This window comes from Oncorhynchus masou, chromosome 31 (genome assembly GCF_036934945.1).
Source record: "Oncorhynchus masou masou isolate Uvic2021 chromosome 31, UVic_Omas_1.1, whole genome shotgun sequence".
Lineage (NCBI taxonomy): Eukaryota > Metazoa > Chordata > Actinopteri > Salmoniformes > Salmonidae > Oncorhynchus > Oncorhynchus masou.
Genome location: NC_088242.1, coordinates 70228767 through 70246304, shown reverse-complemented (window position 1 = coordinate 70246304; position 17538 = coordinate 70228767). Strand labels below are relative to the sequence as shown.

The following is a 17538-nucleotide window of genomic DNA, read 5'->3' as shown; positions in this document are numbered from 1 at the left end:
TGTTGAAAAACAAATTATAGTCCTACTAAGTAAAACAAGTAAAGAGAACACTAAAATAACACATCCTAGATATGAATGAATGGAACTCTTTACAGAGTTGAATGTGCTGACAACTAAATCACACAAAAATTATCAATGGAAATCAAATTTATCAACCCATGGAGGTCTGGATTTGGAGTCACACTCAAAATTAAAGTGGAACACCACACTACAGGCTGATCCAACTTTGATGTCCTTAAAACAAGTCAAAATGAGGCTCAGTAGTGTGTGTGGCCTCCACGTGCCTGTATGACCTCCCTTACAACGCCTGGGCATGCTCCTGATGAGGTGGCGGATGGTCTCCTGAGGGTTCTCCTTCCAGACCTGGACTAAAGCATCCGCCAACTCCTGGACAGTCTGTGGTGCAACGTGGCGTTGGTGGATGGAGCGAGACATGATGTCCCAGATGTGCTCAATTGGATTCAGGTCTGGGGAACGGGCGGGCCAGTCCATAGCATCAATGCCTTCCTCTTGCAGGAACTGCTGACACACTACAGCCACATGAGATATAGCATTGTCTTGCATTAGGAGGAACCCAGGGCTAACCGCACCAGCATATGGTCTCACAAGGGGTCTGAGGATTTCATCTCGGTACCTAATGGCAGTCAGGCTACCTCTGGTGAGCACATGGAGGGCTGTGCGGCCCCCCAAAGAAATGCCACCCCACACCATGACTGACCCACTGCCAAACCGGTCATGCTGGAGGATGTCGCAGGCAGCAGAACGTTCTCCACGGCGTCTCCAGACTGTCACGTCTGTCACATGTCCTCAGTGTGGACCTGCTTTCATCTGTGAAAAGCACAGGGCGCCAGTGGCGAATTTGCCAATCTTGGCGTTCTCTGGCAAATGAAAAACGTCCTGCACAGTGTTGGGCTGTAAGCGCAACCCCCACCTGTGGATGTCGGGCCCTCATACCACCCTCATGGAGTCTGTTTCTGACCGTTTGAGCCTACACATGCACATTTGTGGCCTGCTGGAGGTCATTTTGCAGGGCTCTGGCAGTGCTCCTCCTTCTCCTCCTTGCACAAAGGCGGAGTTAGCGGTCCTGCTGCTGGGTTGTTGCCCTCCTACGGCCTCCTCCACATCTCCTGATGTACTGGCCTGTCTCCTGGTAGCGCCTCCATGCTCTGGACACTACGCTGACAGACACAGCAAACCTTCTTGCCACAGCTCGCATTGATGTGCCATCCTGGATGAGCTGCACTACCTGAGCAACTTGTGTGGGTTGTAGACTCCGTCTCATGCTACCACTTCAGTGAAAGCACTGCCAGCATTCAAAAGTGACCAAAACATCAGCCAGGAAGCATAGGAACTGAGAAGTGGTCTGTGGTCCCCACCTGCAGAACCACTCCTTTATTGGGGGTGTCTTGCTAATTGCCTATAATTTCCACCTGTTGTCTATTCCATTTGCACAACAGCATGTGAAATGTAGTGTCAATCAGTGTTGCTTCCAAAGTGGACAGTTTGATTTCACAAGTGTCATTAACTTGGAGTTACATTGTGTTGTTTAAGTGTTCCCTTTATTTTTTTGAGCAGTGTATATTTTGATTTAACACTTTTTTTAATCACTACATGATTCCATATGTGTAATTTCATAGTTTTGATGTCTTCACTATTATTCTACAATGTATAAAATAGTACAAATTAAGAAAAACCTTTGAATGAGTAGGTGTGTCCAAACATTTGACTGTTGTTTGAATTTTCAAACGAGTTTTCATTGGAAAGGCAATTAATCCTAATCATTACTCCACGTGTTTAATTATGTTTTGAGCTGACTTTGCCATGGGTTTTGAAGGGAGCACCTGGCTCACACCCTGGAGGCAGCCCGGTTCCTAAAGTTATGCAATCAACTTTCACCAGGTGCAAAACGCGCCCAACCGGGCACCCTGGCCAGATTAGTCAGATCCCCTCATTGATCAAGTCTCTCTCTCTATCTGGCCAATCAGAACACATTATCCCTTCCTTAGAGGTGGACCATATCAGCCTGGAAGTAAACTATGCCTCAGGTGAACTTTGACCATGTCAGTCTGGGGTGGTGAGGGCAGAAGAGTGAGACGCTGTGAATGACTGACCAACACAAAGCCTTTATGATTTCAGGTCCCTCTCTTTTTTCCCTCTATGAGGTTTAGAAGGCTGATTCTATTCTTTGTGGATATGAAAGTTGTTCATGAGGAAGCCAGGCTGTGGACACACTGAGGCTGAAGGTAAGATAGAGAGAGAAAGGCTGTGATCAAAGTGTGTCTGCATGTGACAGTGTGTGTGTGTGTGTGTGTGTATGTGAATATGCGTGTAGCCTTATATTCCCATTAGATGAGATACGTTTTCCTGATATCTTCAGCTGTAGCTATTACATCATCAAACAGTGACATGTTTTTGTTGTCTGCTTTTCTCAGATGACTCAGAACATGTTCCAAGAGGGGCTGTACCATGTTTTTTTTAAGGACCGCACCTCAGGCCACCCACTCACTGTAACCACCAATCAGGAAGAATTTAAAGATGTGCGGATTGGACGCTGGTTTGGGACAGTCGTTAACACCCGCCTCCTTGTCACTGGGGTGAGATGAGGAAAACAAAAAGCAACTCTGTGGTTCCTAATCAGTGCCCTGTGACCAAATACTGTTATTAATCAGTTATCATAATTTTACCATGTAGTTTCGTAAATACGTTACCATTTCCTGTGAAATAAAGTGTTACCCAAACCATCACTCTAGAGTACTTCTCCTGTCTCTCTCTGTCACTAAGGTTTTGCAGGTCTTCGGTGCCCTGGCCTCCATTCTAACCACAGTAACCTACGCCTGCGTGAGCTTCAACTGTTCCGTCTCATTGACTACACCAGTCTGGTCCGGCCTGTTTGTGAGTCCTCGCGTTTCACGGTCTTATGCAAGACTGTGTTAGCCCACTGAGATAATGCCTAGGCATCCCCGGTTGACACTGTCTATGTTGTCAATACCTGTTCCAAAATGTTGTTCCCATGATGTGCCCTCTGAACACGACCCTGGTATAGATGATGTCAGTAAGCATTTCACTGTAAGGTCTACACCTGTTGTATTCGGCGCACGTGACAAATAAATCAAATCAAGCTTTTTCACTAAGCTGGTTGTGTGTTGTTACAGTATCTGGCCACTGGAGGGCTGGCAATGGAAGTTCAGAGGAAACCCAACAAACTCAATGTGAGTATATATATATATATATATTTGTATTTATTTAACTAGGCATGTCACACAAATGCTTTATTCAACGAGTGATCTGATTCATCAAAAAATGTATGATATACTTTTTGAATTCATTATCACAATTTTGAAGTCTCATCCTAGTGAATCTTTTGTGTTCGCCAGTTAGTAGTGAGTCGCTAAATTCATTGCTTCTGTGATTGAAGTGTTTCACCATTTTTTATTTGAAGCTAAGTTGCTATGCTCACTGTTCTGTTAACGTGGTGAACAGGTGACCACATTGATAGGCCTGAACATCTTCAGCCTACTGCTGGGGTGCTGTGCTCTGCTGGCCTACAGCCTCATCACTTCACAGGCTAAAGCACTCTACACAGACCAACAGGTGTGTTGTACTGTCTGTGTATGTGTGAGTATGTACAGTGCCTTGCGAAAGTATTCGGCCCCCTTGAACTTTGCGACCTTTTACCACATTTCAGGCTTCAAACATAAAGATATAAAACTGTATTTTGTGAAGAATCAACAAGTGGGACACAATCATGAAGTGGAACGACATTTATTGGATATTTCAAACTTTTTTAACAAATCAAAAACTGAAAAATTGGGCGTGCAAAATTATTCAGCCCCTTTACTTTCAGTGCAGCAAACTCTCTCCAGAAGTTCAGTGAGGATCTCTGAATGATCCAATGTTGACCTAAATGACTAATGATGATAAATACAATCCACCTGTGTGTAATCAAGTCTCCGTATAAATGCACCTGCACTGTGATAGTCTCAGAGGTCCAAGGGGGCCGAATACTTTCGCAAGGCACTGTATGTGCGTGTGTTCTCCCTCTGTGTGTAACCTCCTCCTTTCTTTGTCCCCCTCTCAGCGAGCGGGTGTGTACATAGCGAAGGGCAGTTCTATAATGTTCACAGTACAGTGTCTGCTGGCCTCTGTCTACACGCTCTTCCTGTCCTGGAGAGGTCTACGACGGTACAGCGGCCCCCACACTCAGACCTACAATCGTCTAGCACAGGCAAGAATAAATGCACACAAATGCCAGCACACGCACTCACACATAGCAACATATACACATATACAAACACTAGCACATACGCACGGATGCACCTGGCCGAATACACACTCACACAATCAAAAACATATTGACATGGTCACATGTTTAGCTGCACTGGACTCACTAAACAGTCTCTGTTTTTCACAGGGCCCAGATGAGGACATAAATGAGCCCCTAATGGAAACAGGAGAATTCAGCCTTTAAACCAGCAGACCTATGCGTGTGACAAACTATCTTAAGATATTAATTTGACGAGGATGTCTAAGAATATACACAATGACATTGTATTTTCTTCCTATGACATTAAATAGAACATTGACAATCAAGCCCCTTATACAATGTGTATAAAACCTTGTAAATATGTACTCATATATCCCGGAAAATACATAGCCTATATATTTTTCAAAGATCAGGACTGCACTGCATACACACGTGCATTACATTTGTAAAGTAGGTGTTGAGCATCTTCAAAATGATAAAGCATAATCAAAACATGTATTCATCTCGCTTGTTTGTAATGTTACGCTGCATCCGTTTGGTCTATTTGGTCTACACACAGCGTGTTTTTAGTTCAGTGGTTTCAAGAACGGTGGAGCACTACGTCCACGTCACTTCTTGACTGTCTCTTCAGAATGCGGCTCGTTTCTCCGTCCTGTATTCTGATGGTTGTTTCACATTGGGACCAATCTAAAAGAGAGGATTTTGCAGAACAATGATAATGAGTTGTATGTATACAGGAGAGCTAAATACAGGACCATCAGAAATAAACATATGGTGTAATAAAGAGCTCTGTCATTTTACTGTGCCACTATTAAGGCACATTTGTTTTCAGTCACCATGCATTTTCAATGAAACTCAATGACTTGCAATATTATTAACAAACACAACTTGAATGACATTTGTGATACTCTTGACACTATACCACTCACCCCACTTTATCTAGTTTACAGTGTGGATCCTTCTGCAATGCTTTGAGCAGGGCTTTTCCACGCCCATACCTGTTCTGGTTCAGATCGAGCTCTGTCAGGTGGAAGGGGTTGGAGCTTAAAGCTGAGGCCAGAGCAACACAGCCATCCTCTTTGAACTTACAGTTTGCTACCCTACAGGAAGAGAATCCAGTTATTCCATATCAGATCAAAAATGATTGTATAAAACGTTTCAGTATAAAGCCCACATCTGCATTGGCTAAGGCTAAGCCATGTAAACCTACTTCAGTGTCTCCAGTTTACACTGTGTATTCTTCAATCCAGCTGAGAGTAGCTGTACTCCTGAATCATATAGGTTGTTGTCACTCAGGTTCAGGTTTTTCAGACTACAGGTGTTTGAGCTGAGAGCAGTGGCCAGTGCTGCACAGCAATTCTCGGTGAGTTTACAGTTATCCAGACTGAAGGGAAAACAAAAAACATGGAAACTTAGGATGCAAACTGTAACATGACAGCAATTACTTTCTATTGCTTCCTGTATAATACATCTATAACCATACCGTTAACTAAATCAAACCCACAACATGGAATAAGCAAATTGCAGTGATTGTAATAGCGCAAAAGTTTGTCATGATTAATCACGTCAAAATCTCCAGTTTACAACAGGGATCCACTAGCACAGCAAAGAGCAGATTCATTCCTGGGTCTCCTGGGGAATTGGAACTCAGGTCCAGATCTTTCAGGTGAGAGGGATTTAACCTCAGCTCTGTGGCCAGAGAAGCACAGCCTTCCTCTGTCATACCACAATTACAGAGCCTGCAGAGGATGAAAGTAATTCACTAAGCCATTTCTGAAATTCAACTCAAAGGTTGAGAAAATCTAAAATAAGACAAATAATTGGTGACTTTTAAAGTCAATAAAATTAGTTCAATTAAATCCAATACCTCAGAATCATCAGTTTACAGTGAGGATTGCCCAATCCTGCAGAGAGCATTGTCACTCCTGAATTTCCCAGATAATTGTGACTCAGGTCCAGCTCTCTCAGACTTGAGGTTGAGCAGAGAGCTGCTGCCATTGCCTCACAGCATTCCCAACTCAGATTACAACAAAACAGGCTGGCAAAAATGTCAACAGATAATGAGAAACATAATTCTCTCTTAAACCAAGGTAATTAGTTAAACACTGCCGATTATAAAACTCACCTCAGTTTCTCCAGTTTACAGCACGGATCCTTCAGTCCAGCACAGAGCAGCTTCACTCCTGAGTCTCCTCCGAAATTCCTGGTCAGGTCCAGCTCTCTCAGGTGCGAGGGGTTTGATATCAGGGCTGAAGCCAGATAAACAAATGCTTCCTCTGAAATGTAACAGTCTGTAAGCCTACAGAGAAAAATATAATGTTATCACGTCAAAGGAGTGGCTGCATCGCTGAGTTCTCTGGTATGCTCTTCCCGATAGCTAAAGAAGCGTCTGCATGTGCCAGATTCTCTATACACAGATTCAAATAAACATGTGTATTTGTCACATAAGCCGAATACAACAGGTATTTTAGTGAAATGCTTACTTACAAGTCCCTAACCAACAATGCAGTTCAAGAAATAGAATTAAGATAAGATATTTACTCAAACTAAATAAAAATTAACAATAAAATAACAATAACGAGGCTATATATAGGGAGTACCGGCACCGAATCAATGAGCGGGGCTACAGGTTCGTCAGGGTAATTTGTACATGTAGGTAGGGGTAAAGTGATTATGCATAGATAATAAACAGCGAGTAGCAGCAGTGTAAAACAAAAGGGGGGGGGTCAATGTAAATAGTCTGTGTGGCCATGTGATTAATTGGTCAGCAGTCTCATGGCTTGGGGGTAGAAGCTGTTATGGAGCCTTTTGGACTCTGGTGCTGGTTGTCGTGCGGTAGCAGAGAGAACAGTCTATGATTGGGTGACTGGAGTCTTTGACACCACCTAGTATACAGGTCCTGGATGGCAGGAAGCTTGGCCCCAGTGATCTACTGGGCCATATGCAATGCCCTCTGTAGCACCTTACGGTCAGACACCGAGCAGTTGCCATACCAGGAGGTGAGGCAACCGGTCAGAATACTCGATGGTGCAGCTGTAGAACTTTTTGAGGATCTGGGGACCCATGCCAAATCTTTTCAGTCTCCTGAGGGGGAAAAGGTGTGTTGTGGACACCAAGGAACTTGAAACTCTTGACCCGCTCCACTACAGCCCCGTTGCTGTGAATGGGGGCGGGTTCGGCCGTCCTTTTCCTGCAGTCCACGAACAGCTCCATTGTTGTCCTGGCACCACGCTGCCAGGTCTCTGTCCTCCACCCTGTAGGCTGTCTTATCGTTGTCGGTGATCAGGTCTACCACTGTGTCATGTGTCAGTTGTGCAGAGGTGAAAACGGAGTCAGGCACAGGACACAGAACTGAGTAAAATAACATACTTTTACTCAGCAAAAATAAATCCATGCAATATCACAAACCCTAACACAACAGAACCGGGAACAATCAAGAACAAAACACAAGGAGAACCAGAGGGTTAAATAGGGAAATAATAATAATAACAATGTAACGGGAACCAGGTGTGTACAACAAGACATCACAAATGGAAAAAGAAACGTGGATCGGTGGCAGCTAGAAAGCCGGTGACGACAACTGCCGAACGCCGTCCGAACAAGGAGAGGCACCAACTTCGGCGGAAGCCGTGACACACTGTTGTGTTGTCATGGAACTTAATGATGGTGGTGGAATCGTGCCTGGCCACGCAGTCGTGGGTGAACAGGGAGTACAGGAGTGTACTAAGGATGCACGCCTGAGGGAATGATGGTGTTGATGTGAGTCATGACCAGCCTTTCAAAGGACTTCATGGCTACCCACGTGAGTGTTACGGGGTGTTAGTCATTTAGGCAGGCTACTTTCGCTTTCTTGGGCACTGGGACTATGGTGGCCTGCTTGAAAAATGTACAGTTGAAGTCGGAAGTTTACATACACTTAGGTTGGAGTCATTAAAACTTGTTTTTCAACCACTCCTCCAATTTCTTGTTAACAAACTGTAGCTTTGACAAGTCGGTTAGGACATCTACTTTGTGCATGACACAAGTCATTTTTCCAACAATTGTTTACAGACAGATTATTTCACTTATTATTCACTGTATCACAATTCCAGTGGGTCAGAAGTTTACATACACTAAGTTGACTGTGACTTTAAACAGCTTGGAAAATTCCAGAAAATGATGTCATGGCTTTAGAAGCTTCTGATAGGCTAATTGATATAATTTGAGTAAATTTGAGGTGTACCTGTGGATGTATTTGTACGGGGGGCGTACTGGCGGCAGTGAAGTCAGACGCAGGAGAGCAAAAACTGTGTTTCCAACGGCGCAGTTTAATAACAAAAACCCACCGGAAAACAGAACAATCAATAAATGGGTACATAACCCGACGCACACCAGACATAACGTGCACAAGCACTTCTTTAGCTCTGGGGAAGATACTTCCAGTGGTGCTGGACGAGGAGGAACAGGGTAGCCTCATCCTAATTTTAAACACATAGCTTAGAGACACAGACCTTCACAGTTTGACTCATTCCAAATATAACAAGGAATTATATGAATGAAGTATTGTTGTAAGTCATGTAACTGTACCTCAGTGTCTCGATTTCACAGTGTGTGTCCTCCAATAAAGCAGAGAGCAATTTCACTCCTGAGTCTCCTAGGAAATTATTACTCAGGTCCAGCTGTCTCAGGTGTGAGGGGTTTGACCTCAGAGCTGAAACTAGGGAACAGCAACCGTCCCCCAGGACACTACAGCATGACAGCCTGCACAAAGGAAGGGAAGAGGCCTTCACTCCATCTTGATACCAACGTTGACAGTAACTTTAGCTAAAAATCTAAATCCCGTTCCTGTTTAGTTACAAAAAGACTAACCTCAATTTCAATAGTTCACAACCTGGATGTTCCAGTGCAGCAGAGAGCAGCTTTGCTCCTGTGTCTCCTGCTTTATTGCCGCTCAGGTCCAGCTGTCTCAGGTGTGAAGGGTTGGACTTCAGAGCAGAGGCTAGGGAAGAAAAGCCTTCTTCTGTGACTTCACACGTTTCAAGCCTTCAGATAAGAGAGGGATATGTTTTTTCTGTTTCCGCTGAGTCTGTACAGTTTGAGTGTCAACCATCAGTATTTCGAATATCTGAAACTCAGATGGTGTTTCCAGGAACAAGATTTAACAACTATTCTTTATCAGCACTTGCCTCAGTGACTCCAGATTACAAAGTGGATTCCCCAGTGCAGCAGAAAGATTGGCCACTCCTGCATCCTGCAGGTTATGATTGTAGCTCAAGTCCAGTTCCCTCAGGTGTGAGGGGTTTGACCACAGAGCTGAAGCCAGAGAAGCACAGCCTTTCTCTTCGACTTTACAGTTTGACAGCCTGCAGAGAAGTAGAAAAGAGTTTCACTCTTTCAGTATGCATACATAAGAGCTGAGAAGCCACACACGAATTTGTTTTACTCAAAATGTCTACTACAACCAAGTTCATGATGTTTAATAGAGTCAGTAATATAATTGGCAATGTACAGTAATCAATCAATTAATGAAAATGTTTGAAATAAAGAGAGCATCTTAGACTGAGTCACTCATCCTGCTTTGTGAAATATCATCTTCTGTATTTTTTTACAAGAGATTTTTTACAATTTCTGAAATGCAAACGATTACACATAATGACAATTATCACCTCAGCGTTTCTAGTTTACAATTGGTGCTCCTCAGTCCAGCAGAGAGCAACTCCAGCCCAATACTGTGCAGGTCATTGCGTCTAAGATCCAACTCTCTCAGACTTGAAGAGCTTGAGCACAGAGCTGAGGCCAGGGCATCACAACATGTCCCAGTTAGGCTGCACTCAATCAGACTGAAAAAAGAACATTGGTAATATAATAATAATAATATAATATATCCCATTTAGCAGACGCTTTTGTCCAAAGCGACTTACAAGTCGGCTGGGGCCACTACTTTTACATATGGGTGGTTCCAGCGGGAATCGAACCCACGACGCTTGACGTTGCAAGCGCCATGCTCTACCGACTGAGCCACACAGGACCCCTGTGTGGTGCTGTATATTGAATCAAATATTACTCTAAAGTTAACAAAGTGACCTGTTGAGTGGAGAGAATACTCACCTCAGTGTCTCCAGTTTACAGTCTGGAACCTCCAGTGCAGCAGAGAGCTGCTTCACTCCTGAATCTTCTGGGTTATTGTAACTCAGGTCCAGCTCTCTCAGGTGTGAGGGGTTTGACCTCAGAGCTGAAGCCAGAGAAGCACAGCCTTTCTCTTGGACTTTACAGCCTGACAGCCTGCAGAGAAGTAGAAAGGGTTTTACTCTTTCAGGACACCCAAAAAAAGCTGAGAAGTTTCACAGTAATTTGTTTTATGATAAATAATTAATACATTGGATATAGATCTGTTAACTAAATAACAATAATATAATAGTCATAATACTCACTTCAGTGTTTCCAATTTACAGAGTGGATTGCCCAGTCCAAAACAGAGCAGCTCCACCCCTGAATCAGTCAGGCCATTGTAACTCAGGTCCAGCTTCCTCAAAGTTGAGGTACATGATCCGAAAGATAAGGCCAGATTCTCACAACATCTCCAAGTGATATTGCAAGAATTCAGCCTTAGGGAAATAAGGAACATTTGAAAATACCACTCAGTGTTTCAGTCCAGTGTTTCTAGAACTTTAGTCCATAGACCAGCCCAGGTTTGTGTGTTTTGAACATGTATCTGAATATGAGAAAGGACAACCTGTCACTTGTTGAATGTTTATGAGAAGAAGAGGGATAGAGAGAGAGCGAGACAGAAAGCAGAGTACTTACAGTGCCGTTTTAGAGGCTTTGATCACTGGCAACAGCCTCATAACGCCTTCGTCTGATCTGACAAATTTATTCAGCTCAAATACATCCAGCTCCTCGTCTGAGGACAACATAACAAAGGCCAGAGCAGACCAATGAGAATATGAGAGTTCAACCTTCGAAACACCTCCTGACTTCAAGTAGATTTGGATTTCCTCCACCAGAGAATTGTCGTTCAGCTCATTCAGACAGTGAAAGAGGTTGATGCACCTCTCTGGAGAGGGATTTTTCCTGATCCTGTCCTTAATGAAGTCGACTGTGCCCTTGTTGCTCTGTGAGCTCCCTTCTGTCTGTGTCAGTAGGCCTCGAAGGAGTGTCTGGTTGGACTTCAGTGAGAGGCCGAGAAGGAAGCGCAGGAACAGGTCCAGGTGTCCATTCTGACTCTTTAAGGCCTTATCCACTGCGCTCTTGTAGATGTTGTCAGGACGAATTTCTTCATACAAGACAATTCCAGTCGAGGAGGATGGTAGTTGGGGTGTTATAACATCCTCATGGTTGTCTTCATATGAAAGAAACACATACAAAGCAGCAATGAACTCCTGAAGGCTCAGATGAACAAAGCTGTAAACCACTTCCTGGTACATGCACTCTTCTCTTAAGATCTGTGTGAACACTCCTGTGCACAAAGAAGCTTGTTTGATGTCAATGCCAAACTCTTTCAGATCTTTCTCATAGAAGATCAGGTTGCCTTTCTCAAGATGTTCAAAGGCCAGTTTTCCAAGTTTCAGAATGATCTCTTTATCCCAGTGGAGATCTGTGTCAGGGTCTTCATGATACTTCCTCATTGTCTGTATTATCTGAAAGATCAGAAACTGTAAGAACATTTGTGTCAGAGTCTTGGGCAAGTCTCCACTTTCTGCTTTACTCATCAGTTTCCCTAGAACAGTGGCTGAGATCAAACAGAACACTGGTATGTGGCACATGATGTCGAGGCTCCTTGATGACTTTATATGTGCGATGATTCTTTCAGCTAGTTTCTCATCACTGACTGTCTTCTTGAAGTATTTCTCCTTCTGTTCATCCCTAAACCCTCGTACCTCAGTCACCTGGTCAACACACTCAGGAGGGATCCGATTGGTAGCTGCTGGTCGTGAAGTTATCCAGAGAAGAGCAGAAGGAAGCAGATTCCCCTTTATGAGGTTTGTCAGAAGTACATCCACTGTGATTGACTTTGTGACATTACAGCAGATCTCATTTCTGTTGAAATTCAGAGGAAGTTGGCACTCATCTAACCCATCAAAGATAAACAACACTTTGACTTTTTTAAAGTTGGAAAGTCCTGATTCTTTGATGACGTCGAAGAAATCATGGAGTAGGTCAATCAAACTGAGTGTCTTTTCCTTTATTAAATTCAGCTCCCGAAAAGGAATTGGAAATATGAACTGCATATCCTGATTAGCTTCTCTATCAACCCAGTCCATAATGAACTTCTGCACTGAGACGGTCTTTCCAATGCCAGCGACTCCCTTTGTGAGCACAGTTCTGATAGTCATGTCCTGTCCAGGTAAGGGTTTAAAGATGTCGTTGCATTTGATTGGTATCTCTTGTGTCGCTGGTCTCCTTAATACTGCCTCAATTTTCATCACCTCATGTTCTTTATCGACCTCACCACTTCCACCCTCTGTGATGAAGAGCTCTGTGTAGATCTTATTTAGGAGTGTAGGACGTCCTTGTGTAGCTATTCCTGGAAATATTCTTTCAAATGTTCTCTTCAGGTACGATTTCAATTCTGTTTGGCACATTTCAATATCCCCATCTGAAAAACAATAACACTGATGAAGAATGCAACATTTATTTGTCCGATTTAAACAATTTTAACACAGGACAAAATTTAATCTTGTAGGAAGTCAGTCAATCAGGTATTGATGATCGCAAAGCCAATATTTCACCTCATTTACCTTTGACTTTAGAATTCAGAGTTGTGCTGACATGGACTGCAGAGGGTTCACCAGGGATGAGAGAGCAACAGATCATTAATAGCAACCAATGCTTTCTCATCGGTGCATTTATTAGTTTTTGGTGAGGATAGAGAGACTCAGCATTGTTTACCATTGCCTGTGGTGTTTTTAATCGATGCATAATCAACTGATCCTTACATATGGTAAGCATTTAGCATAAACCGCAGCAATGACATTGCATCTTGTCTGAGTTGCGATTGAGGTACTGGCTTTGGTTTAACTCATGGGACAGTGATGAATAGCAAACGTGAGAAAAGCCAAGATATCCCAACTTTATACATTGTATTTCTGCAGTACAAAGAGGGAGAGAGATGCTCTTACCTAGATCTTGGACTATTTGAGGTTGTTGTTCCAGTAGAATCCTGTAAAAGGCGGATTTCACCTTCACCCCTCCTGAATGCAGGGCCTCATACAGCAGTCTCATTTGTTCCTGGCTGGTCCTGGTAGCATGGATATTAGAGTATACCTCCTTATGGATCAGGTGCCTCTGGAGTAGGTCATCTGCTATAGGCATCACTATGATAACCCTCTGAATGAGCTCAGCCATATGCTTATCCACAAACTGGGCATCTAGGAGTGATGTTCGATAAGAGAGATGCAAAGTTATCAAGCCAAGTTCTCACATCATCTCTGTGAATCTGCTCCTACGTGGGTAGGACTAGGAGGGAAGCTTTAAAGATTTGAATATCACATGTTTCACAAATATGACTTTACAAACATCTGTCAACGTCTCTGTGACTGACATTGGAGGGCATCATTCCAGACAGTTTATTACAATTGTGGTATCCCGGGAAGTCTACCCCGGGGGTTGGTAATAGAGGGGAGGTACATGCTGCGCGCTGGCTCCATCTGCTGGGAGTACACGGGCTGGGCACCCCGACACGGATGGCTCCACGTAGAGGTTATTAGGGGAAAGTGCCAACCAGCCGTGGAGGCACATAAAACGAACACCGTGGGGGAGAACAGAGGCTGAGAAGAAGGGCTGAGCCAAACCTATGTGATTTTGTTGTTATGTGTATTTTATTGCCTAGTAAAATCGTTTTTGCTGACTAGAACCTCCCTGTCTCTGTGTTAATCTCTGTACGCTCAACCCAACACCCCACAATGTTAATCTTTAAGGAAAAGTATTGCTTTTATTTTGTACAAAACATGGCAGCATTTAACTGTATTTACAATGTATAGAAGTTTTATTATAGCTTCCCCAATATAGTTCCTATGGGCTTTTTAAAGTGGAAATCGTTGTCACGTTGTGGGAATAACAAGGAAGGTGGACAGAGCCAAGCACCACTCAGAGTTAGCAATATCCTACTGGTACATTTTAACATGTATTTGCACATCAGGGAACGCCTACTCTCTGTATGAGTTTGTACGCAAGAACTTGAAACTGCCGTTGCACTCCTTCAAAATAACATCATTTCTAGAGAGTATGGCGATTTCCCAAGTCTAAAAAACTTAGTGCACTCTGTTCATAACACATTCTAGTTTTGGGAAATGAAAATTATGTAGCGATCCGATGTTTCATCTATGAGAAAATAAGCATTAGGTCAACCCAGTTTTATCGTGCTGTGTCTTCCCCCTCTGCTTTGCCGCTGGACTCCCTCTTTATCAAATAGCGAAAGTTAAATATTTTCCCTTTTTCTTTTCCCATATACCATTCTTGGAGAAATGTGATTAAATACAATATTTGATAAATGTCATTATGTCCGTATCCATATGAAAATAGTTCAGTATCATTTGTGAGTTAAGAGTTGATCACAAAGCCAGTATGTCACATACCATCTGAAATGAAGGCTGCAGACTCAGCCATGCTAGTAGTTTAACCTGGGGAGAGAGAAAGATACATTTTCTTCACCCTCTTTAGCTGTGCTCCCAGCACGATTCCACACGGCTACGGTGTCAGCATGCATAGCTCAACATTGTTAAAACATAGGAAACTGTCCAAAAGCCTCCAGTGTTCATTATTTCCTTACCGTCGTCCCAGGATGTGAGATTTGAAAGCTAAATCATGTCTGTCTATGGATATCTCCTCGAATGTAAAACTGTTATGCAATGAAACAGTACACCGTCTGCGACTGTATCCGAGATGGCTGCTTATGTAATGTTTCTTCTTCTCCAGTCATTTGTTTCTTTTGCCCCTCCCTGTTCAGAAATTCAGATACAGGGTGTGTAAATCGAGATAAAGGCTAACTGACGAAAAGCTGAAGTCAGCCAAACAGTTTGGAGCATGGCACTGAAATGACGCTAAGATTTGCCTCCCCCTCTTTTGGACATAATCTCACAGTCAGTAAACTTTGTCATAAAATAAAATGTTATTCATCACATGCGCCAAATACAACAGGCGCATGGTATACCTTACCATGAAATGCTTACGTACAAGCCCTTAACCAACAATGCAGTTCAATAAATAGAGTTAAGAAAATATTTACTAAATAAACTAAAGCAAAATGTTTTTAAAATTAAAGGTAACACAAGAAAATTACGTAACAATATGGAGACTATGCCGGTACCAAGTCAATGTGCTATGGGGAACAGGTTAGTCGAGGTAGCAGTAGTGTAAATTGATTAATTGTTCAGCAGTCTTATGGCTTGGGGGTGGAAGCTGTTCAGGAGCCTTTTGACACTCCGGTACAGCTTGCTGTTCCTTAGCAGAGAGAACAGTCTATGACTTGGGTGACTGGAGACTGACCGTTTTTTGGACATTCCTTTGACACCGCCTAGTATATACAGTACCAGTCAAAATGACATAACACATATGGCATCATGTAGTAAGCAAAAAAGTGTTAAACAAATAAAAAATGTTTTATATTTTAGATTCTTCAAAGTAGCCACCCTTTGCCTGATGACAGCTTTGCACACTCTCGGCATTCTCTCAACCAGCTTCAACTGGAATGCTTTTTCAAAAGTCTTGAAGGAGTTCCCACATATGCTGAACACTTGTTGGCTGCTATTCCTTCACTCTGCGGTCCAAATCATCCCAAACCATCTCAATTGTGTTGAGGTCTGGTTATCGTGTAGGCCAGGTCATCTGATGCAGCACTCCCATCACACTCCTTCTTGGTCAAACAGCCCTTACACAGCCTGGAGTAGTGTTGGGTCATTATCCCGTTGAAAAACAAATGATTGTCCTTCAAAGCGCAAACCGGATGGGATGGCGTGGTTGTGTGCCTTGAATTCTAAATAAATGACTGACAGTGTCACCAGCAAAGCATCCCCACACCAAAATACCTCCTCCTCCATGCTTCACGGTGGGAACTACACATTCGGAGATCATCCGTTCACCTACTCTGCGTCTCACTGTGGTTGGAACAAAAAATCTAAAATTTTGACCAACATCAGACCAAACGACAGATTTCCACAGGTCTAATGTCCATTGCTGTGTTTCTTGGCCCATCCAGTCTCTTATTCTTATTGGTATCCTTTAGTTGTGATTTCTTTGCTGCAATTCAACCATGAATGCCTGATTCATGCAGTCTCCTCTGAACAGTTGATGTTGAGATGTGTCTGTTACTTGAACTCTGTGACGCATGTATTTGGGCTGCAATTTCTGAGGCTGGTAACTCTAATGAATTTAACCTCTGCAACAGAGGTATCTCTGGGTCTTCCTTTCCTGTGGCGGTCCTCATGAGAGCCAGTTTCATCATAACGCTTGATGGGTTTTGTGACTGCAGTTGAATAAACTTTCAAAGTTGTTGAAATTGACTGACCTTCATTTCTTAACCATGTCTTAAAGTGATGATGGACTGTTGTTTCTCTTTGCTTATTTGAGCTGTTATTGCCATAATAATACCCATACAGTCACAGTAAAAGAGACTTAAGACAGCCTACCCTTAATTAAAGGCAACGCCCTCTCCTTCTCCCGTTGGAGAACTATAAACTTCAACATAATTATCAATATTACAAATGACCTTCAAATCAGTATTACAAATGACCTTAACTTCATTATAGCTTTCCATTGAGGGTGTTCAAACCGCATTGGAAAATCAGGACAAAGGTCAGAGGTCATACAAACTCTTCAAAGAAGTTTTTCTTGCTATATTAGACTAATTAATGAAAAACAGTCAAACATTTCATACATTATGTATCCTAGGTTTCCAGCAAGTTTCCAGTACATGTCTTATAAAAATAATTCAGGTGTTCTATTAAAACTTCTTCAGAAGTTCCATGTGTATGTGTGTGTGTGTGCCCCTTTAAGATACCTTGGCACAAAGACAAATGGAAAACTCACTAAACCCAAATGAAATAAAACACTTAACAAATAAATCAAACATAGTATTTTAAAAACACCAAACAATAGTCATAACAAGTGTGTTGTGTGTGGGTATTTGCAAACCTTAAGGTAAAAACAAACAAAAATGGCCAGGCCTTATTTAATTTGGTAGTTTACGGTCTCAATCTCACTCACTTCTCTCCTCAAGACCATAGACCATAGAAACATTTCTCCTCCTAGGGAACGTGTACAATTCATCAGTATCCACTATACTACATCTTAATCAGCAC

General features: G+C 42.8%; 2 protein-coding genes across 7 annotated transcripts; one reads left to right on the top strand and one right to left on the bottom strand.

Annotated features, from left to right (window-relative positions):
- The first annotated feature begins 2042 nt into the window (after positions 1 to 2042).
- Positions 2043 to 5048, top strand: si:dkey-30c15.13 (uncharacterized protein LOC558731 homolog). Of its 2 annotated transcripts, XM_064951836.1 has the most exons (7): positions 2046 to 2243; positions 2433 to 2594; positions 2782 to 2892; positions 3153 to 3209; positions 3481 to 3591; positions 4079 to 4225; positions 4412 to 5048. In XM_064951836.1, the coding sequence occupies exons 2-7, from the start codon at positions 2433 to 2435 to the stop codon at positions 4466 to 4468; spliced, it is 645 nt and encodes a 214-aa protein (XP_064807908.1). In that variant the 5' UTR covers positions 2046 to 2243; the 3' UTR covers positions 4469 to 5048. The 2 variants fall into 2 exon arrangements, with proteins under 2 accessions (XP_064807907.1, XP_064807908.1); XM_064951835.1 differs by having other exon boundaries at positions 2043 to 2243; positions 4079 to 5048.
- Positions 3747 to 15229, bottom strand: LOC135524356 (NACHT, LRR and PYD domains-containing protein 3-like). 5 transcript variants are annotated; one of them, XM_064951814.1, is made up of 17 exons: positions 15012 to 15223; positions 14818 to 14862; positions 13363 to 13611; positions 12982 to 13017; positions 11048 to 12839; positions 10675 to 10848; positions 10352 to 10525; positions 9910 to 10083; positions 9430 to 9606; positions 9113 to 9286; positions 8831 to 9004; positions 6390 to 6563; positions 6132 to 6302; positions 5830 to 6003; positions 5475 to 5648; positions 5194 to 5364; positions 3747 to 4951 (listed from the first exon to the last, which is right to left on the bottom strand). In XM_064951814.1, exons 2-17 carry the CDS (start codon positions 14846 to 14848, stop codon positions 4936 to 4938), a joined length of 4035 nt encoding a protein of 1344 aa, XP_064807886.1. In that variant the 5' UTR covers positions 14849 to 14862; positions 15012 to 15223; the 3' UTR covers positions 3747 to 4935. The 5 variants fall into 5 exon arrangements, with proteins under 5 accessions (XP_064807886.1, XP_064807887.1, XP_064807888.1 ...); XM_064951815.1 differs by lacking the exon at positions 12982 to 13017 and having other exon boundaries at positions 15012 to 15224; XM_064951816.1 differs by lacking the exons at positions 5830 to 6003; positions 6132 to 6302 and having other exon boundaries at positions 15012 to 15225.
- Between the last annotated feature and the right edge of the window lie 2309 nt (positions 15230 to 17538).

Excerpts from the sequence above, each read along its gene's own strand:
- si:dkey-30c15.13 (XM_064951835.1), top strand. The coding sequence starts at position 2,433 with ATGACTCAGAACATGTTCCAAGAGGGGCTGTACCATGTTTTTTTTAAG. Across the intron at positions 2,893-3,152 it reads CAGTCTGGTCCGGCCTGTTT|TATCTGGCCACTGGAGGGCT; the intron begins GTGAGTCCTCGC and ends GTGTTGTTACAG. Across the intron at positions 3,210-3,480 it reads GGAAACCCAACAAACTCAAT|GTGACCACATTGATAGGCCT; the intron begins GTGAGTATATAT and ends CGTGGTGAACAG.
- LOC135524356 (XM_064951814.1), bottom strand. The coding sequence starts at position 14,848 with ATGGCTGAGTCTGCAGCCTTCATTTCAGATG. Across the intron at positions 10,526-10,674 it reads TGTAAATTGGAAACACTGAA|GCTGTCAGGCTGTAAAGTCC; the intron begins GTGAGTATTATG and ends ACTTCTCTGCAG. Across the intron at positions 9,005-9,112 it reads TGTGAACTATTGAAATTGAG|GCTGTCATGCTGTAGTGTCC; the intron begins GTTAGTCTTTTT and ends TCCTTTGTGCAG.